Source organism: Papilio xuthus, unplaced genomic scaffold (assembly GCF_000836235.2).
Source record: "Papilio xuthus unplaced genomic scaffold, Pxut_1.1 DF825928.1, whole genome shotgun sequence".
NCBI lineage: Eukaryota > Metazoa > Arthropoda > Insecta > Lepidoptera > Papilionidae > Papilio > Papilio xuthus.
Genome location: NW_013532721.1, coordinates 1,951,877 through 1,973,857, shown reverse-complemented (window position 1 = coordinate 1,973,857; position 21,981 = coordinate 1,951,877). Strand labels below are relative to the sequence as shown.

The 21,981-nt window shown below is 33.4% G+C and overlaps 1 protein-coding gene across 6 annotated transcripts; it reads right to left on the bottom strand.

The window, feature by feature from the left end:
* Positions 1-467: 467 nt before the first annotated feature.
* Positions 468-21,821, bottom strand: Nc73EF (oxoglutarate dehydrogenase Nc73EF). Of its 6 annotated transcripts, none has more exons than XM_013322463.1 (23): positions 21,688-21,821; positions 19,706-19,829; positions 19,158-19,292; positions 17,041-17,191; positions 16,761-16,828; positions 15,257-15,374; positions 10,951-11,029; positions 10,138-10,314; positions 7,763-7,911; positions 7,562-7,647; positions 7,139-7,318; positions 6,626-6,806; positions 6,144-6,362; positions 5,826-6,019; positions 5,389-5,642; positions 5,080-5,192; positions 4,730-4,917; positions 4,555-4,648; positions 3,879-4,071; positions 3,550-3,687; positions 3,118-3,282; positions 2,574-2,681; positions 468-2,051 (listed from the first exon to the last, which is right to left on the bottom strand). In XM_013322463.1, exons 2-23 carry the CDS (start codon positions 19,790-19,792, stop codon positions 1,952-1,954), a joined length of 3,177 nt encoding a protein of 1,058 aa, XP_013177917.1. In that variant the 5' UTR covers positions 19,793-19,829; positions 21,688-21,821; the 3' UTR covers positions 468-1,951. The 6 variants fall into 6 exon arrangements, with proteins under 6 accessions (XP_013177917.1, XP_013177915.1, XP_013177918.1 ...); XM_013322461.1 differs by lacking the exon at positions 15,257-15,374 and adding an exon at positions 14,067-14,199; XM_013322464.1 differs by lacking the exon at positions 15,257-15,374 and adding an exon at positions 12,344-12,446.
* Positions 21,822-21,981: the final 160 nt, after the last annotated feature.

The window sequence follows — 21,981 nt, the reverse complement described above, 5'->3', positions numbered from 1 at the left end:
AGCTTGTTTAGGTCAAAGAGATTTAAATATGTAGAGGCCATATTTTTTTTTATCTATGTCAAAACAACTTATCAACATGAATTAGTTTCAGTAATATCTTGGTGATAAGAAATACATTACTTTCATATAATAGTAATCCTACTAATATTAATAAATGCGAATGTTTGGATAGACGGATATTTGTTTGAAGGTATCTCCAGAACGGTTGCACGGATCTCGGTGCAATTTAGCATAGATGTAGAACATAGTCTGAAAGAAAACATAGGCCACTATTTTTTTTTAATCGCGGACGGAGTCGTCTGTAACAATTAGTCTTAAAAATATTCATCTAACCCAGAATAGATTTAAGAATAAAAAAAACGAACATCATGAATTAAACTTTTGCTCCATCCATACATCCATACATTCGCATTTACAATATTAGTAAGATAAAAACCATCAATAACCAGGATAAAATAAAACAATAATTAATTCGAATAAACGTTTATTTTGTATAGTAATAACTAAGATACGTAGCAATAAATTTGCTCGGGCCACATCTGTCAAACATTTGCCTTTCATACTTACTGTCATTCCGGCTTCAGTCACACGTCCCACCTCGCCCGAGCCACTTCCAAAATACAAGAGAACATCGAAACGTTACGTGTAGATTAATTAAGAAAACTGTGCACTTTATACATGCGAATTGTTAAAGCGGGAGAAATCTAATAAGGGTTAATTTTCAATACTTTTAGTTTGAGACAAATTTATTAACTAATATAGTCAACGTTACTGACCTATTTAAAATAGCTTGAAATCTTGAAACACAAATTTATAATTAAAAATCAAAATTGAATAATTAACGAATTCTAAAAGATTAAATTATTTTTAGTGTTATAGTAAACAAAACATATTATTCATATTTAAATACTTTGACATTAGGAAAATAAAATAATTTAGTTTTATAACGATAATATAAATTAAAAATATCATTTTTTTTTTCAATTAATGTAGAAACATATCAGCAACATCTAAATGTTTTAAAATAAATATTTTAGACATTTTTGGGTTTTGTTTCTGTTTGTTATTATTTGTTGTACAGAATTTTAAGCCATTAAAAATAGGTAAAAAGTTAGTCGACTATCAGAAATTTCCTTGAAGATACTAGATTTGGTGTTAGTCCTTACAGTAAGCCGTTCGCAACGACGCTAACTACAACACTACAGCTTTGCACAGATAACATTTACTACACGTTTAATTTAAATCGTCTAAAAACAATTTATCTTTGTATTCTCCAGCTATTTTAAAACTAATAATATCTCACATGTAATATCGTCATACGAGTTTTAAAATTATTTCTACATGAAATTTTAACGACATTTATATATTTAATGTCTACTGGACGCGGTTGTTACAATCAAGCAATATTTTTGTTTTAAATTTTTAGAGTGTTCAAATTAAATCGCCAATATGAATATTTTTCAGACTAGCAGAAAAAAGGATAATTAAACTCTTATATGACAATGTTTTACGTTAAGACTACAATAGTTTAATTCTGTATTTACAAAAAAAAAACAACTAGCAACATAAACATTACATCCAATACTAAGGTGACTAAACGGAATTGGTCTAAGAATTAAATAAACGCTACGTATCACGTATTATGCTACAATTAAATAAATAAATAATTATTTTTTAATTTAATCTACCTAAACGTGAAGAGAATTGTTGCAAAATACTGACAGTAACATTTAAAAAATACAAAAAAAATAGGTAAATATCGCCAGTGGAGGAACGTGTTTTAAATAAAATTTTCATTTAGAAAATTTTTAACAGCGAACAATGCGATATCGACACATTTCGGTTGTAGGTAACCATTATAGTAACAAAATCGGCTCATTTAACATTAAAAGGGGTTTGATGCCGGTGGTTTGTCTATTGTTGTGTACAAATTTCGAGGTCAGTTTGTCGTTTAAAGTACGCAGAATTCGTCGAGTAGATTCTTGAGCTCCTTGTTGTGTGCCGCCTTGGAGCCAGTGGCGGGCGACGCGGCGGTGGCCCGACCGTTGTAGCTGCAATATCGTATCAACAAATAAGTTTTTTACATATACAGTCCTTTCGAACAAAGCTTACTAATATTATAAATGCGAATGTTTAGATGGATGGATGGATCGATGTTTGTTTGAAGGTATCACCAAAACAGCTGCACGGATCTGGATGAAATTGGGCATACATATAGAACTTAGTCTGGAAGAACACATATGCTACTAAATATGCTTTGTTTTCTTAATACCGCGCGGTCGGAGTCGTGGGCGACCGCTAGTAAAATGATAAGGCCGCAGGCCTCTTAATCATACGAACCTAAGAAAACTATTGAAGGGTCCCCATAAACAGTGAAAATTAACGAATCAAGTTGGGATCACGACAGATGTTAATCTTTTTTTTATAATTTCGATTAATAAAAAAAACATAATGGTGCAAATAAAATATAGCGATAATAAAAAATCACAGCCAGCCCCATTGTAACGGAAAGCGACAGAACATAAAAGCATTGTGAATAATAAACCATATTCGCTATATCGATGTGATCTCACCTAATCAGCCTGGGCACAGATTCAGTGGTGCCGTCAGTTTGTGGGGCTGGCTGTGACTTCCCAAGCAGTTGGCTTAGCCAACTACCCCCCTGCGATTGGGACTTTGCCCTGCAACACATTGCCCATCAGGTAAGCCCACATCACACATTTTACTTTAAGATATTTCTCCCGACCTTACTCTATTTAGTTTGCTTAAGACACGCTAATATCATCTATACTCATACTATAAAAAGGAATGATTTGATTGATTGTTTGTTGCATTCAATACTATGGCTACTATAGCTTCAAAACTGCTGAACCAATTTGAATATTTTCTTTTATTGTTGGGAAGGTATATTATCCCCAAGAGACATAGGCTGTTTATTAATAGTTTTTATTAATTCCGCGCGGACGATGTCACGAGCAACTACTAGTATCTATAGAACTCATGAATATGTCAAAGGGGCAACTGTGAAAGTAGTATTTAAGAATTGCTTAAGCATCAAGTGGCCAGGGGCTATGACAGATGTGTATGGTATGGTATGTATGTGGTATGATAGTCGACCTGATCTGCTTGTGGTTCTGCAGCATGGTGCGGAAGCGAGGCTCGACGTAGCTCCAGGATCCCATGTTCTTGTGCTCCTCCTGGCTCCACACCAGCTGCGCGTTCGGGTACTTCGCCACCTCCGCCTTGATCAGGTCGTACGGGAACGGCGAGATCTGTTCCACTCTAAAAAATAAAATAAACACAATTATTATATTAAAGTTTAACAATTCGATGCACAAATTCTGTGATGTACTGTTATCAAATAGGACAGATTATTCAAGTCGGCAACATATGAAACCAAATTTAAAATTGTTTTCTACGCACTAAGTGCACTTGACCAAAAAGTTTACAAAATACTATACAATTGCTTAAGCATTACTCTAAAATTCAAGTAACACTGAGTAGTCTGAAGATTATTAGATAAAAGGTTTGTGAAGAGATGTAATTTACCTGGCAATAGCGATGTCCTTGTCGAGTCCGCGCTCGCGCCTCTCCTTCAGCAGGTCGTAGTAGACGCGGCCCGAGCAGAACGCCAGCTTGCGCACGTTCTGTGGGTTCTGAGCTGCCGGCCCTTCCTCCGGGATCACTCTGAAAATATTATTTAAATAATTTAAAACAATAATCTTGGTATTTCCAGTTTCATACAATCATAATGCAGCTAACAAAGGCTACATTTCTAGTAATTTAAGAATTCATTTTATTCCATCTCCTTTCTTATTTTATGTGTGATATTCATTTATTAAAAATCCACAATTTGAAACGTCTTCATGCGTACTAACCTCTTGAAAGCGGTGCCCTCGTTCATGTCGTCGAAGGATGACTTGCACTCAGGGTGGCGCAGCAGCGACTTGGGTGTCATCAGGATGAGGGGCTTGCGGAAAGGCAGCGCGATCTGACGCCGCAGGATGTGGAAGTACGACGCCGGCGTCGAGCAGTTAGCTACGATCCAGTTGCTGTCGTGCAGCTGACGAACTGGACGAAATTGAAATACATTACTTAAACAGTTAACTGCCGCCAGTACCGAGGCTGACGTAAAATTTTCCAAGAAAAAATACATAATTTAATCGGGATAGAAATATATTGAATTTTAGGCATTTCATTCTATTAGATTCTATATAATGTTATTTACAAATTAATTCTCACATGTCATATGTGTAAAATTTATCTTTATCTTTACTTGTTATATGCTTTTAAACTGCTTATAGTCATAATGACTAAGAGACTTGACCTCAATTAGTCCTAATGATATAACAACTGTAATCTTAATCCAAACTTACGCAATCAAGCGTTTTATGACAGACTTAAGTGCTAATAATACGATAAATGTTGTTTACATTCGCATACATAGACAAAGTTTATTATGAAACGTATATATAGCGTGATAAAACAATATTTTAACTTGATACACTTTGAAGAAAAAAAAATGTTAAAATACATAGATTGTTATTTACTTACCCTCATAGTCGGGGCTCTCTGGGGGCATGTAGTCGGGGTCATCGGAGCTCATCTGCAAGAACCGCTCCAGGCGGGCAGACGAATGTTCCGGTCCCTATAAATTAAACATATTTTATAAAGAAAATAATAATTCAACTATTATTTACGATTTTTTTTTTGTTAAAATGTTACCGACCATGCCCTCCATGCCGTGCGGCTGCAGCAGCACGATGCCGGACTGGCGCACCCACTTGGCCTGTCCGCTGGAGATGAACTGGTCGATGATGCACTGCGCCACGTTGTTGAAGTCTCCGAACTGCGCCTCCCACAGCACCAGCGCGTTGGGGTTCGTCACAGAGTAACCAACCTCGAAACCGAGCACACCTGGAATGATAAGACTTTATTTTATATTTTCAAAGTAAAAAGTCAACTCGATCGTTGATATAACAATACAGCACATAAAATTGTAAAGTAGAAGTGGAAATGACGGTTTTGAAGTACTATAAAATTGCCGTATTACTTATTATGTTTAAATTGTAAACTGACCGTATTCTGAGAGTGAGCTGTTACAGACGGTGTATGGCGCCTGGTCGGGGTAGAGGTGAGCCAGCGCACAGTACGTCGCCTTGTCCACCTTCTGGTGGTGCAGCACGTGATGTCTGCGGACAAACAATAACAATACAGTGAGTTTCCACTGCCTAAACATGTTTTTTAAAAATAATGAGGAAGCTATATGTTATAATAAAATCAAAACTAGCTCTTTAACGATACAAAAATAATCACTAGAATAGACCTGTTTTATTATAATTGTAACAGTCATCCCATTTGGTATGCTACTTTTAATTAATTTCTTACCTGTGTGAGAACGTGCCTCTCTCCACATCTTCACCGGACAATCTGACATGAATGCCTTCCTTCAGCAGAGAGCCGAAGGCCATGGCCTCAGCGAGCGCCCAGTCCACGGTGCGGTTCTCCACCATCTCCATGCGGGACTTGAGAATACGCAGCAGACCCTTGTGGATTTCGAACTCGGCGGCATTGGGTGGCGGTGACGAGAAACGCTTGCCGATGTGAACGAGGGTTTCTTCTACTACTCCAGTTGGGGACATCTGAAGAGAATATAAATTTAATGTAATTGACAGAGAAGGAAACCTTCAAAAAGAGGATGTTTCCTATAAGTCCCCTAACCTGCAACAATCTTTCCCCCTAACAATTCTTTCCGTTAAGAGATAAATAGAAAAAAACTCTCATACAAAGTCATTTGCAAGGTATAAGCTATGCGGAATTCTTACCTTGAGCGGGTCCTTGCCCTCGAAGAATCCGGACCAGGGTGAGTCGAGCCAGTCCTTGTACTTGATGTGAGTCTCCTGCTTGGCCTGGTTGTACGCATCCTCGCAGATCTTCTCGTACTTGTCCTTCACGTCCTTCACTTCCTCCGCGGTTACCACGCCCTCGGATATCAGCTGGTCCGCGTACTTCTCCAATACTGACAATTAAAACAATTTCTTTTTAAATATTGAAACCATTTGGTACATACTAAAAAAAACTGATCAACCCATCAGTAAAAATTACATTAAAATTAAAAATTATTTGTCACATCATATAATTACCTGGCTTGGTCTTCCTGATCTTCTGGTACATGAGGGGCTGTGTGAACATGGGTTCGTCAACCTCGTTGTGTCCGTTGCGGCGGTAGGAGACGATATCGATGACGACGTCCTTGTGGAAAGTGGCGCGCCACTCAGCCGCCACGTTGCACACGTGCATCACCGCCTCCGGATTGTCGCTGTTCACGTGGAATATAGGTGCGTTCACCACACGCGCCACGTCTGGATAATTAAATAAGTTTTTTAAACACAATTTTTTTTTATAGGTCCGACGCTCATGGCCATCATCAATACCAGAGAACGCAGATATATACCATAGATAAATACATTACCATTTAAACACTCAATGTTTATTCCAGATTCGATTTTTATGATCGATATGTCTATTACTTTCCAATGCGTAGTTCTTTATGTAGAAATAAATAAATTATATCTTATTATTCAATTGGATAGTTTGAGTGCAGTTAAAAATCTTCTTGATTTACCTGTACAGTAGGCGGAGGATCGCGAGTGCCTGGGATCGGTAGTGAAGCCGATCTGGTTGTTGACGACGATGTGCACGGTGCCGTGTGTGGTGTAGGCGGGCAGGTCCGACAAGTGCATCGTCTCGAACACCACGCCCTGGCCTGCAAACGCCGCATCTCCGTGCAGCAGGATTGACATCACCTAATCATCAAAAAGTAAATTAAAGCTTATGTTAACATATCAATATTTATTATGGTAACATTTAAAATATTGGACTATTCAATTTTTCAAAATACGACACAACTTGGTTCTTAGGTGTTCAAATAAATTATTTTAAGACGTATTTCAAATGTACAGAGGTCAATATTATTTAACAATTTTAATAAATTTCTTCTGTATGTTCTGTATTCAAATAGTCAAAATATTCCAAATCAAATAATCCATATATCAAAATATAGTTAAAATTTTCCCCAAGTAATCTAAACCAATAAATTTATTTTGATTTATGACTGAGTATATTTTAAAGACTGTACCTTTTTGCCTTCATTATCGCCCCTGTAGAACTGCTCGGCTCTGGTCTTGCCCTGCACCACGGGGTCCACGGCCTCCAAGTGGGAGGGGTTGGCGCACACCGCGAGACGGATGTTCTTGTTGGTGACGCGGTTCAGGCGCTCGATGTATGTACCCAAATGGTATTTCACGTCACCAGAACCCTTTTAATACAAAAGGTGATTAGAACAAAATGTATTAGATAAAAAAATAAAACGTATATATAATTACGCGACGAAAGTAAACATAAAAAGAACATATTTATTTCAAATATAAAGTTATTAATAATTTATTTAAAGCAAATATTTCCAGTTTTTCAATCTATGCACTAAATCATGTCATGTGACACATCTTTTTTGTCAGGTATAATAATAAAATTTAAGATAAGAAAAATATAAGCTACATACGTCATCTTCAGCTTCAAGTCCAGCGAACTGAGTGAACAACTGATGGAGAGGTTTGCGGCAGACGTTGGCCAACACGTTGAGACGACCTGGTAAAAAATAACATCGTTTAAAATTATTACAAAATAATTTGCCTTCTTTTTAATTGTCTTATTTTTTAAAATATGTGGCATATAGCAATGTGGCATGGCAATCATTTCTTACCTCTGTGTGGCATGCCCATAATGATGGATTCAACTCCAAGCTTCGTGGATACATCGATAACCTGCTTCATGGCGGGAATGAGAATCTCGCATCCCTCTAGACCGAAACGTTTCTCTGAAGACCATTTCTTCGCCAGGAAGTTCTCGAAACTAGAAAGAGTAAGTCTCTTTATAATTTACTTGCAAAAGATAAATATCATTGCCAAAAATAATAGCTCGTAAGACGGCCAATAAAAAAAAAAAAGACGTAGAACATAATCTATGGCCAAGGTTATAGAAAAGTGTTTTAAGTCCCGAAAGACCGGTCTTTTTTTTAAATGTTGGATACCTTTTACTGCCAGTTGCTTAACTGAATAATTTAAATCACAATACAAATTTTGATCAATAAAACACTTAAACTATTCGCTATATACTAATTACATCTAATAGCTTAAATTGTAACACAATATAAATAGCCTTATGTAAAAGAGAAAGTTGCTTTGGCTAGCAAAACGATAACGACGTGCCAAAAATGTTATGTACCATTTGCCAGGTCGGCTCTAAAATTCAACACGAAAACAATTGAAGTTTCTTTTTAGGCATTTAAACATATACTATAATATGACGTATTTTTTTTTAAATTGTAGACAACGAGTATTATGAACATTGCCGTTTCATAGAAAGGCTTTCTTATTTTAACAATATTATTTCTATTAATTTTCATTAGTCGTAGGTGTCATCTTAGTATGCAATTTAAACTAATATAAGTAGGTACTCAAATATTTTAGCCGTATTGCGGAACCTGATACATTATTTTTTTAGCCCTCCAGAGTATGTAACTTCAGTACTCTTGTAGTATAAATAAAAAATAATTATTTTTTAGTAAACAATACAATTATGTTTGCTTTTTATAAAGTAACAAAGACATACTTTATTCAATTTAATATAAATGTACCGAATAATTACCTCGAAGGGCATAAAATTGAATAAAAACAAAGGTAAAGTAAAAAAGTTGTATCATCTAAAGTTGTTTTTTATACAACAAAATAAATAAAGATTACGATAATCAGGTTGATAAATAACCTTAATCCACATCACAATATTTTATTACAACAAAATTATTTGTTGTTTATGTCTTGTCATTTATCAATAACTAACTGTCGCCCGCGACTCCGTCCGCGTGGATATATAAAAAAAACTTAAAATATAGATAAGTTAAATAAAAAGCAGCTCTTCAAAGCATAATTTCAAAAAAATAAGAAAAGAATAAATAGTATCCTATGTCCGTCTCCTGGCTCTAAGCTACCTATTCGCCAATATTCAACCATATCGGTAAAGCCGTTCTTGAGTTATAAATAGTGTAACACGACTTTCTTTTATATATGTAAACGATAAAACGCGTAAATTCAAAAATACTTTTAAAGCGAGACATTTTCTCATAGAATTATATAACACCGCTATCTCTTCAATCTATTTCCCAACATGAATAAAAATTTAGGCGAAGGAAATAAAATAAAAACATAAAAAAGTGCCATGGCCGCCATATATGGAATTTGACGTTTCTCAGTTCACTATATTTTAGCATAAATTTGAAAAGAGACATTCTTTTGTTTAATAAACATTTTATAAACATTCAAATTTACCTTTTCTACGAGCTTTGGAGTATATATTAAGCATGCATTAGAAATTACTGTTAAGAAAAAAAATACAAAATCAAAACTATGACGTCATTTATCTAAGTTCTATATTAGATTATGTAAGTAATAGGCCAATTGTATATTAGATTAGAGAAACATTTCAAAAATGTTACGTAATATTTTTCCCCCACTATAAGGATATAGCAATAAACATGGGAATTCCCCACAACAAAAATACCCAAGATGTAAATTTCCAACTAGCAATTTTAATCACCATTAAAACTTTTATTTATATGCTCGTATTGTTAGTGTAGTTTCACTTCGAAATAATAAAATTATAACATTATTATTTAACATAAATCCTTATCACTAAAAAAACCATTGTTTTCACCTTATATCCACATGTCATAGTCGGGTAAGAGTTACAAACTAAACAAACACACCATAATGTTATCCAAACAACATATTATCATGTCCCAACGCTAAACTATTAGCGCCTCTTATCTAATCTGAAAGGGAAACAATAGTTTTGGCGCTTGACAGCTGATGTACCTATCAACTAACCATGACATTGTCAAATCTAAAAATCTGATCAACTATATCTTATCTATATAAACCAATGTCACAAATAACTGATAAATATATTCGGAAGTGATAAATTGGACTGTTACATTTGAACGAACATCACTAAAAAACAAAGCCTATAGCTTTTCAAATTAGCGAATAGTCAAAGATAAAAACAGTACAAAGAGACCCTTACCCGGTAGATCTGGTGAGGCGGGCAAGGATCAGTCGTTTCTGGTCGGGGCTCATCTTGGTGACATTGGGCGGCTCCATGCGCTGTCTGATCCAGTTGCATTGCTCCAATGAGTTGATGAACATAAACTCGATACCGATGTTGTTGCAGTACGCTTGCTCCAGTCGGTTCAAAATTTCTCTAAAAGAATACATCAGCATTTATTGGCGACATGGATGGTCTACGATAAAAAATAGTTTAATACTTATGCTAATAAATTAAACATGGCGCTGGCACCTATAACTACGTAAAATAAAATTAAAAAAAAACTTAAGCTAGATAGTAACATGAATCAACAATGGTGTAACATTTATTACCCGCGCCGATTTAAACCGGCTTATTTTCAAGCGACATTATCCAGTCTGTTACTGGATATTGTCCGTTTTGTGACCCATAATGAAAGACATTGGCTTGCACCAGTCAAAACAACACGATACAAGAATCTTTGATATCGTTGTACAAAAATATCCGACATTGACACCGACACCGATGTAAGGTAAACAAGATAACATAAAATATGCGTCGTTCTTCGTGCTTTGAGAAAACAATTAATTTAGTCGCTTATATCTCTAGTGCCCTCGGCACATTTATTCATATCTTATCCACTTTCACATACAAAAAATGTATAACACCCTAACAAAATCTATTGCGCTAGAAAATTTATGTTACCCACAATGTTCTCTACAAAAATTGTTCGGATTAAAATGTCAGATGGTGATATAACAAATTAAGTCATCTAAATCGTGATCGAACAGATCTCAGTATGAGAGAACTTACCTAAGTGGCAAAGCCTTTTCTTTTTCACCAATAAAAGTAGTCGAAGGGAGTTTGAAAACTCTGTCCATGTCGGCTTCATCTAAAACATAAAGTGTCTTATAAGAGTATGAAGATCTCGGAAGTTATTGACACCATAAGAAAATAAGAACATAAAAATGCAGCAAAAATATAACAAGCACATAAAAAGCAGCAAGATCGAAAAGTATCATATCCCTTTACTAGCATACGAGATGGAAAATCATGATTTCTAAAAAGTCTATCGAATATACCTTAAAAACCTATTAACACAACCTGTATACAATTTGACAACCATAACAATTTATATATACGTGGTAACGTTACTGTCCAAAGTCCAATTGTGTGAAAACAAAAAGGAGCCAAGATAAAAATTGATGGCGATTGACGAAACAATTCCCTGGCCGTGGCCCAAGATCAGTCGAGAAACTTCTTGTCAAGGCCGGCGCCTGTTAAAACTGTATCCACAACATAGAAATATACATATATGTTTGATATACGGTATAAACCCATACAATAATATTTCATACGAACAATATATAACACTAGATTTAACATGCTTTAGTATAATTGATGGAATAATAACTCATGCAAAACGAAATTGAGATTCGAATGTTACCACATGATGATGTCATGCAATACGTAGAAATATATGAATATAGAATATACACAGTTAATGGCGTGCGAGCCCAGGGTTTTGTGCAATACGTCACTTTATTACTCTGTAGTTATGGCGTCGATGATAAATTGAAAAAAAAATAAAAGTAATGCAACAAAAAAATAATTAAGGCTGCCAACGTTTTTTAGATTCACAATTCTATTACTATTCGACATAGAAACATACGACTTTTAGTAAAGAAGAAATCAATTGCGTTATCTAAGGACGTGTTGGAATAAGAAAAAACGCATAGAATCATTTGTGGTCTATACTGTTCAGCCTAATGATGTATTATTAACCTTAAAATGAGCCATTGTGTTCAACAGTTAATCGAGTCTATTGGTAGTAATTGATATAATTTCTTGCATTTGGTGATTAGCTCACTGACCCTTGGTTACAGAGACCAAAATATCTGTATAAAACAAATCGTCATGTTTTTGACAAAACAGAGGTCACAATATGTTTTAAATGAGGATTTTGGTCTCAGAAACCCACTGTTAGTGTCACATATTTGTTAAGCAATAATTTAGAACATTTTGTTACGATATTTTTTGCGTTAAATGCAGATAATCTTATATAGCGATCTTCTTTTAAATTGTGATACTAAAGAAATAACTGGCAGCCTTAGAGTACATATAATCTTAATAAGGACATGTCTATTTGAGCCATAACTACACGTGGTGTCCGAGCGGCCTGTTGAGCGGGGTTGTCGCTTCTTACCAAACCTGTAGCTGTTGTGTATCACCTCCCTTGGGTTTTTATCGGCCAATTCGTGGTTTGCTATTTCCAATGGGTCGAGTTTCGCTATATGATGTCCTCGGATCTGTTGTTTTTTAGTTTATACTTAGTATGCGGAAGAAAACTAAAATCGTGTTACGTGTTATACTTTCAAGAATAGAAAAAACAAGCGTAAATAAAAACATATTATGGAAATAATTAAAGTTTAAATAATAATTTCGCATTTAAATTTCAGTTGTTAAATTTACAAACACCGCATTTAGTCAAGAATACTAAATATTATTCCAAGCGTAGTAATCAAATACGTTTCTCAGTAAATAGAAAGTACTATAAATAATTAAAAAAAAAAAACAAATTATAACATTCATCCTAATACCACAAAGTTCGTAATATCAATGTATGGGTATAAAACTGTAAACTGTTTAGTGTAGTGTGGACAAGACTGTCAATACATATCATATATGTTTTTATGTATTAATCTATTTATGAATATATAATAATTGCAATGTTAGCGACACGAATAAAATACATAAACTATTAGTTACTAATATATGCATACAATAAGGGGTAGAGTTTATTATTTATATATTTTACAATCCTATCAATAAAGCTATATACGACCGAACTATAACTTAGATAAAAAAATAACACGCTTAAATATAATACAATATATATTTTCACGACATAATAGACCCTCGAAACGTATCGTCAAATAGTATCATTAACCGATTATCATTTCATTTCGCAATTCTCCAATGTAATTTTGATGGGATGATGTTTTAAAAACGGGTCTATTATGTTATGATTTTTACAAGTGCAATTTCAATATGATTGTCATATCTTTATCAATCATTGAGGATATATTATCTATTGTTACTATAAAATATGTACCGAATAAATAGATTTATTACCGAGTTGAAACCACGATTTATCTTTTCCCTTATGTTAAACCTTATTCAATTCTAGTAAAGGAATACGATTAATTTAGCGTTAGTAATAATAAATCATACATATATACAAGCAAAATTAAATTAATTAGAACTTTATGAACACTATATTCTAATGAGTTTGTTACTATAAAACAACTATTTTAGATGTCAATAATGACCGTATGTATCAAAAAGCTAGTCTCAAATTTAACATCAATTAGTATTTAGTTGTATGTAAAGATTTTTTTAATTACGTAATTTATTCAAAGACTTTACATTTGAATTTAAAACAATTAGATGTTCTATATTTAAAAAATATGCTTGTTTGTAAACAAAATTAATGTCCCAAGCACCAATCGATGGATTTTTATTGATTCAACAAAGAATTACTTTCTAATCTACGACCATACACCAAAAGGAAGCTGTACTATACTACCAACAGCAGTGACAATTGACCTCCGAAGTCTTAAGACACAACATCTCAGATTCAGAAAGAAAGTAACTTGTGCATCCAAAGCCTATGCCAACCAATTTAGAAGAAAAAGATATTGAAACTAACATTATACTAAAGTTACTTTTTGCTTTTACAACCAAATTTCCAAAACCAATCTTATAATGGACGTTGAGATAATGTTTAGAGATTTCAAATTTAACCCTGAACATTAACAAGTACCAGAAATTAAGAATTGAAAAATTCCAATCATACCCAATATTTCGAATACAATAATTTTGAGATAGGCTATAATAACCCTGAATGGCAATAGTTTGGGTCATACCGAATCGCACATGTTGTCTAATGACGGCCTCGGTGGCGAAGGCGCGGAGGCCGCCGTGCCACTCGCCGCTCGAGACCGGGTCCCCGGTCACGATGCCCAGGGGATCGAGTCGCGCCACCAGGTGGCCCCGAGACTGAATCGCGGGAACAATCCAAAAGATTTACCCAAAACTCAAGAAACCAATTCAACTGTTTCATTAATTGATAACAGTCAATACGCCCCGTTGTTTGTTTATTCGACAACAGTCAAAACGCCTCGGCGACTTACCCTTTTGTTAGTAATAAAAGTATATTTAAAATAATAGGCATATAGTATTTGTTATATTATAAACCTGGGTAAAATTAATAGCTAAATTGGTAATTAATTAAAACTAATACGTATGGATAAAGGAAAGAAATACAGCGTGAGAGTTGAGACTAGCAATTTTTCAAATCGGTCCGTTAGTATCGAATCTCGTATGAATAATGAAAGTACTTAAAGGTGATGTCTCAAAGTGATGCGTTTATTACGAGTAACTCGATTACCAGCTACGCTACTTTGAACATCTACTGCAAACAAATTAGTTTAATTCTTATGTCAATATTATCACATACATGCGCAGTCTCAGACACCCGTTTGATTCCCAATAATGATTTATGAAGCTCTCAATAGGGCATTCCAGTAACGAGTACAATACTTGATATAACGTTATTGTATGTTAATACAAAATGTATGCAATAATATCGTTTTTTATTAAAAACGCAACACGCGACACGCAACGCAACAGTGAAAGGTCAGTAAACAACATCGGAATGCGTCATCACCATACAAACTTTATGAGTAAAATAGCTTGATTTGTAAATTATTTATTTCGGGATTCATTTTAATGATAATGAATTAATACTCGCTAATAAAGGTTGTATTGTCTTTAAACTTCTTTGTCATTATATTATTATATATTTTGCTCATTATAATTTACTATTGTCTGTCCAACTAATGACCAAAGTGGAACAAACATGAGTACAGCCGTCGTATTGAAATGTCAAGCGATTGCTATCGCATCTGACAATACTCTATATCTAGGGTGGCGACGACATTCACTTCACAGATATCTCGGTCAGTCAATACGGTGACGACGCAAACCTTTGGGGCGTTATCAAACGATTGTACTCGTCTCATCTCTTGGTCGAGGTACCGAAGGTTCCGCGTACCGAAATTGAAATATTTCCTCATGATGAGCTCGGAGCGGGGGGCGCGCATGCCCAGTTCGGGCAGGTTGGCCGTGGTGATGCCGAGGGGGTCCACGTCCGCCGCCAAGTGACCGCGAGCCTGCCATGTACCCCCCACCACATCGTTTACCCACAACTATCTCACTGTACGACCAGGCGACTGTTACACCCACTTAGACAAATCTATCTAAGTGTTAAACATACAACCCCATATACTGAAAATATGGTCTGTATCCATAACAAAATAAAATCAAATAAACACATGTCTGTTGGGTATATATCAAATTGCTAACGGGACTGATTCAATTTGATGGTGAGCTAGAGTATTCGTGACGTATGATTCTGGTGACGAAAACCAGTTCCAACAAGCGTTAATTGTTTAAATTAAATGCACAAGGAAATATGTATTTACGTTATATTTCCTTTTAAGATTCGACTCCAATTACATATAACAAAATTTATTTGTTATTAACTAAACTCCAGAAAAACAAATGGTAACACAAAAAAAAAACTTTTTTAAAATTGGTTATTCAGACTTTTTTTAATTATATTGCAAATTGAAAAGGTAAAACGTACCATTAATCGTATAGTTGTAACAACTATTATATTATACAAGAAGATAATCAATTTAGAAATTGAGTGTACCAATTCTTAGAAGTATATTCATTTAAATTCTACTCGGATTATTTTCGAAATAAATATGTCGCCTGGTCGCACAGCAATCAACATAACTAATATAAGAAAAACATTGCAATGCCAAATAATTCTAACATGTTATTTTCACGGCTCCCTTCATCCCTACCCCTAATGTCCTATTTATACCAAAGACCGAACCTTTTATAAGCTTTATTCATAAAATTTGTAAGGTATCTTTGATGAGTGATTGTGGAAATTTAACTTGTTTATTTGGTCGACAGTATAAATACGACATTGAGTCATATCTCTACGAGCGAGACAGTACGACACTACATCCTTTTCACACCCTTTGTTATAAAATGCATCACTAAATAGTAAATACATATAACCAATATTCCATTTAGCACATAAAATGTGCACCACGATATTGTCCGTGTAAGTCGCAAATTATAAGATGTTAGAAATTTGAATAATTCCATTTAACTCCTATATTACGAAAACCTCGATATTACTAATAAATTGTTTATTATGTGTATGTTTATTTTATAATTTTACGTTATTAAAAAAACCAAAAATATTAAGGAGGAATTAAGCTTATGTAGGGGAAATAACCTGTCATATTTGTTAAAAAAATGTTTCAGCGACTTTTTATAGCATTTATAGATGTCAATATATTTAAAACAAGTACACAGAATAAATCTAGCTTTATCTAGACCATATTATCGATGGTGTATAATTACAATGACTCCATTGGCAAAACGAGGTCGGATCAAGACTAAAGAAACTGTGCAAAAAATAATAAATTGTATAGCGAGTCTTCGTGTTAAGTATGAAAAGGTAAAGTTATCACCTGGTAGCTTCTGATGATCGCCTGCACCGCCAAATGATCGTCGATGATCTTTTCGTTGATTGGAGAACCTAAGGAATCATTACACTTTTTACTAAAAAAACTATCGTAGCCAACATGATTCTTTGTTGGTGTTTAAATTTTTTTAATCCAAAAAAGTTAAACTTAAGTCCAAAATATAATACAATGTGATTAAGAAACTATAATTTTAAGACCATTCATTTCATATGATACAAGAATCGAATAATTCGATTAAAAAAAATCGATTTGAAATCGATATTACCTGATGCGATGGAGGGCATACCGGCGGAGGCGGGAACGAGTGACGTAAGCGGCACCTCATTCTTGGAGTATGGCGCTAAGTTAGGCGGCGGGGTGTACGCGACGCCGGGCTGCGCGCCTGCGGTCGCATTGCGGAAGAACGCGTCCCATGACTATGCACCAAATTAACAACACATGACTCACAATTACGTACTATTACGTAAAGAACTTAAATTACATAGCAAACACACAAACTATTACGAAGAGGAGATAACATCGCAAACAATATGATTACCATAATTAAGAATATTTATAATTTACTTGTATTTTTTATTTTTTTGGCACTTATGGATACTGTTAAGATCCTTAAGTACTCCTACTAAGTTACAAGAAAAGGGAGTTTTGTCTAAAAGAACTTTATTAGGATAACAAAACATGTGCTAAAGATTTTTACAGACGCAAAATTACATTTTCTATTTAAAAACATTACATTTCATTCAATAGATACGAAGAGTGGACTAATCTAAGAGACAACATGATGAGGCAGACGACCTCGGATATTGCTGAGCAATAATTATTGTAATATTCACCGAAGTTACGCCTTTACTGGATTATCATCACTAATTGACAATCTTTATTGTCGTTATCATTGCCGAACAAGCACTTTTTCGATATAAAATATATCGCAAACATTAGCCCACTTTGCTGAAATTTTATTTGAGGGTCACATTGCAGTTAAATCGAAAAATAATCAAAGCCAGATTCATGCTAAATGTGCTAGAAAACTATAGCTTTTATAACGACAATTTTCTGTCGATTATAAATGGTAAGGAAATTTAATTTCTTTACTGTACATTTTAATACAAGACATATCGTCCTTGGCTTTGCACTCTGGTCATGAGGTGACACAATGTCAGCATGTGGACGCACTTGTTAGCGGATTAGCATCGCAACCACAACCGAGCTAAGGCAGGTAATAACTGGATACTGTTAGAACGCGCCCGCAAATTAACCTTGCACGATTTAACAATTTTGTTTTCTTAAATGTTGTTTATCGCCTAAATATATTACATTTTAAACATATAAAAAATATCCTATTACTGACAAACAAGAATAAAAATTCTTATTTATGAGAATTTTACAAAAAATAAACACTACAGATCCCTATCTCAACAGAAGAAATCTTGGAATAAAACAAATACTCTTTAATAACAATAATCATTCTTGTCAATCTTTTTATATATAAAACTGAATTCACCAAGAGTATATACCCATTAAAATAAATGAAAGTCAAATAATGCGACACAATATTTAAACTGAACACAATAAGTGTTAATTGATGAACAATACGAAAGACAGTGTACCTACTCAACTAAAAGAATAATTTATTTCAATTGTTGTACTTGAACCTCCTCATTCTAAATACTCTATAACATTAAAGATCTATATCTAACTTTAAGAGTGATTCCGATAAGAAAATATGCACATCCCATCATAAATAAGAGCAATCCTAGGATTAAAATTTGAAATTAGCACTATTCACATCCAGTTTGACTGTTTGTACACAAATACAAAAATGATTGCTTATAAATAACAAAAAATTTAATTAATATAATACTACATTAATTTCGGATACTACTCCCTTCTCATATGAAAATGAAAGTAACTAAATTTATTTATATACTTGAATCATAAACAAAACTAAAATCGATTTCTATTACATAAGCAATTAAATAGGTTATCTATTCATAGTTCCATGTTGTTATTAATCAGGTCTAGACAACGGCGAGACGAGAAGCAAATTCATATTGATTTGTGTATATCATATTGCAGACTTTTAATATCAGAATCTTCTTCAATGGAACTAATTATTGTAATTTTTACCTAAGATCATTAGCATTTAAAAATACCAAACACCATGTAGATATATGTATTTAAATCATGCCTAGTAATCACTGACATTTGCTTTTTTTATTTGTGTTTATGCTAAACAGTCAACCTTCAACTACTATAGATATAGAAATAGTAAATGTCCATATGCATGCATACTATATGCACACCTTTCCAGTAGTCTTCTATTGCACAAATAAATTTTGAACATCCTGTATATAGCTGTACATAGATAAAAGTTTAACTCACCGCATGCACAGAGTTGGGGTCAGAGAGCCATGCATTGTACATGGTCTCAACATAGGCGGAACTGGAACCATTGAGGAATGGCTCTGCTGCTGTGGAACTCTTCAGCCTTTGGGCATTTACCGTTACAGCAGCACTCTGTATAAACAAACATTTTATATTAATGTATAACTGGGTTTCCATTGTCAATACACTAGTATACAAATTGCCATAACTATATATTATTTTCATATATATTATTTTCTTTGTCAAAACACTGATATATAAATGTGACAGCTTGTTTTAAGGTAATACAAAATATTAAAAAAACAATAACAATCATTGCACCTTCCAAGATAATTCATTATCAATTCAGGAGGCTTGGCACAAAGTTAATATAAAAAGATAATGATAATTAAACTAATTTTATTATAATGATAGCTAATATGACTTGCAGTTTCTCCTCTTTAAACAAAATATGTTCAGGTCTCTATGAAGTACTATTATGACAGAAAATCAATTAACATGTAATTGTACTCTGTGTTTCAATCAACACTATGGTTAAAACTCACCTGTGGTTTGTTTAAAAGCCATGATGCGAATCTCTCACTATTGCCTAATTTGTTAGATGTCTGAAGCACAATTCTTGCACGATGCATGTTTATTTCTGTCTATGGACTCTTTACTAAAATAGATCTGGGGACAAAATAAATGCTTTAAATTTTTTAGCCGACTTCAAAAAGAAGGAGGTTATCAATTCGTCTGTATGTTTTTATGTGTTACCGCATATCTCCGGTGGTGCTCTGGTTGTGAATTTTTTTTTTATATTAGAAGTAACCAAGCGAATTACTTCTTCAACCTATCAGAGAAAACTAAATAAGGTCCTGAATTAGCAGACTGCAGATTGCTCAACCAACTAAGGAAAAGCTTTTAAAAAATGCACCCTATTACACTGCTGATCTTTTGTCATAAAACACTTTTAATTTCACAAGTGCGCTGATCACAAAAACTTGTTTTATTTAATATACTTTTTAAAAATGATTTAATAAATGTGAATTCAAGATTAACTAAAAAAAAATTGTACTCAAAAGAAAATGTTAAAAAATTAAATATACAAAGAAAATTTTCAGAATTCACCATATCTTGTACAAATATTGAACAAATATTTAAAATAACAATGGATTGTTCAAGTATGCCATGGTTGTTAGATAAAATTCAATTATGCAGTCAAAATGTAGGTCAATACTACCATTGCACCAGTTTAATTGGCACCATGACAAGAAGCAAATTCAACAGTACACTCACTTATAATGTTTTAAGGTTTAAGGGAATAGAAGGTATATTAAACACTTCATAATCAATTTTATTTGCACCTCTTTTATGACAATCAAATGTAATAGAAAATGTAGTTATAGTGATTTATTTAAAAAATAGGTTTAAAATATTTTTTAGGATTATGTTATTTCTTGATGCATTTACATAATGTGATGTGTTCTCATGATTTACACTCAACATAAAAATAAAAAAGGCAAAAGACGCATACTTTTGGTATTTAAAAAACAATAGTAAGAATAAACAGTAATAATGGCTAAAGCACATTTACTATACTTTATTATTTATTAATTAACATTATGCAATGTTGTACATATATACCTTTTTCAAGTATTGCCTTACATACAATTTTTTAACACTAAAACATATTTACTAAAGTGTATTATGAATATTCAAATATTTCATCTATACTACATAACTAATAAATCAAAAGTTTAGTAATTAATTCTTATCAAAAATGCATTGAAACATGAGATTCCAATAATTTTATGATTGTTATGTATTAAAATGAAATATAGCTTAATTAAAAATCTTGTTTAGTACATAAAAAAGGTTTTTACATAATACTCGAAATTCAATAGAAATTGCTCAAGTTTTAAAATTTACAATTGTAAGCCTTAAGGGCAGAATTAGATTAATGTTTATTGGATTATCTACATTATTCCATAAATGTACTTTATTAATATTTAGATTATGAAAAATTTTGTACGTCGTACGGGAAAAATAGAAAATAAATTGTTTATTTTTTTAAACTTGGTATCTTCCAATATTTCGAGAACTTGGCGCACGTCATAGTATTTTCAAGGTTACTGGTACAAGTCTAAATTTAACTTTCAAGTTTACAATAACTGGGAAATATAAATGAATTAATACGAAATAGAACAATGTTAAGATGTATTAAGTTTAGGATGATTTATTCCGAGTAACTAAATTACTCCCTTATCGAAATGTCATTGATATCATTCGGTACAACGCAACCTTAAGAAATTGCAGAGTTAATCTTGATTACGCATTTTATTGATAATAAAAATACTTACCTGGAAAGTACTTATATTTTACCTAGTAATAATCAATACTGAGATCCCGTGATTCAAGGTTATATAACTCACTCCTTTCTATTGCGTACGAAATGAAATGTGCATTTAAATTCTAATAGAATTAACTATAAGCTGACTATCGCCAAATCAATTTCGTTATTTTTAATACACTAAATAACATTTACCTTTAATACAACCGAAATGTGTTCTCACGCAACCAATCAATTTTTAAAATAATTCAAAGAAAATATCAAACATCTTTCTCGATCGTTTCGTGCTTCTGCTTTTCTCTTTCCTCCACACTAGACCATAGACAAAATTTTCATAATAGACACGTTTCCCGGTGCTGCCATTATTTAAAACGAAAATATGTTTACCCGGGAAAATGAAATCATTTTCGACACATTTCTGTTTCTTTAAATAACATTTTAAAAGTTAATTTGAATCTTAGTGGGCCACTTCTTTTATTTTCTAAATCA

Excerpts from the sequence above, each read along its gene's own strand:
- Nc73EF (XM_013322461.1), bottom strand. The coding sequence starts at position 19,792 with ATGCATCGTGCAAGAATTGTGCTTCAGACATCTAACAAATTAGGCAAT. Across the intron at positions 7,648-7,762 it reads TATGGGCATGCCACACAGAG|GTCGTCTCAACGTGTTGGCC; the intron begins GTAAGAAATGAT and ends ATTTTTTACCAG. Across the intron at positions 6,020-6,143 it reads GATCAGGAAGACCAAGCCAG|TATTGGAGAAGTACGCGGAC; the intron begins GTAATTATATGA and ends TTTAATTGTCAG.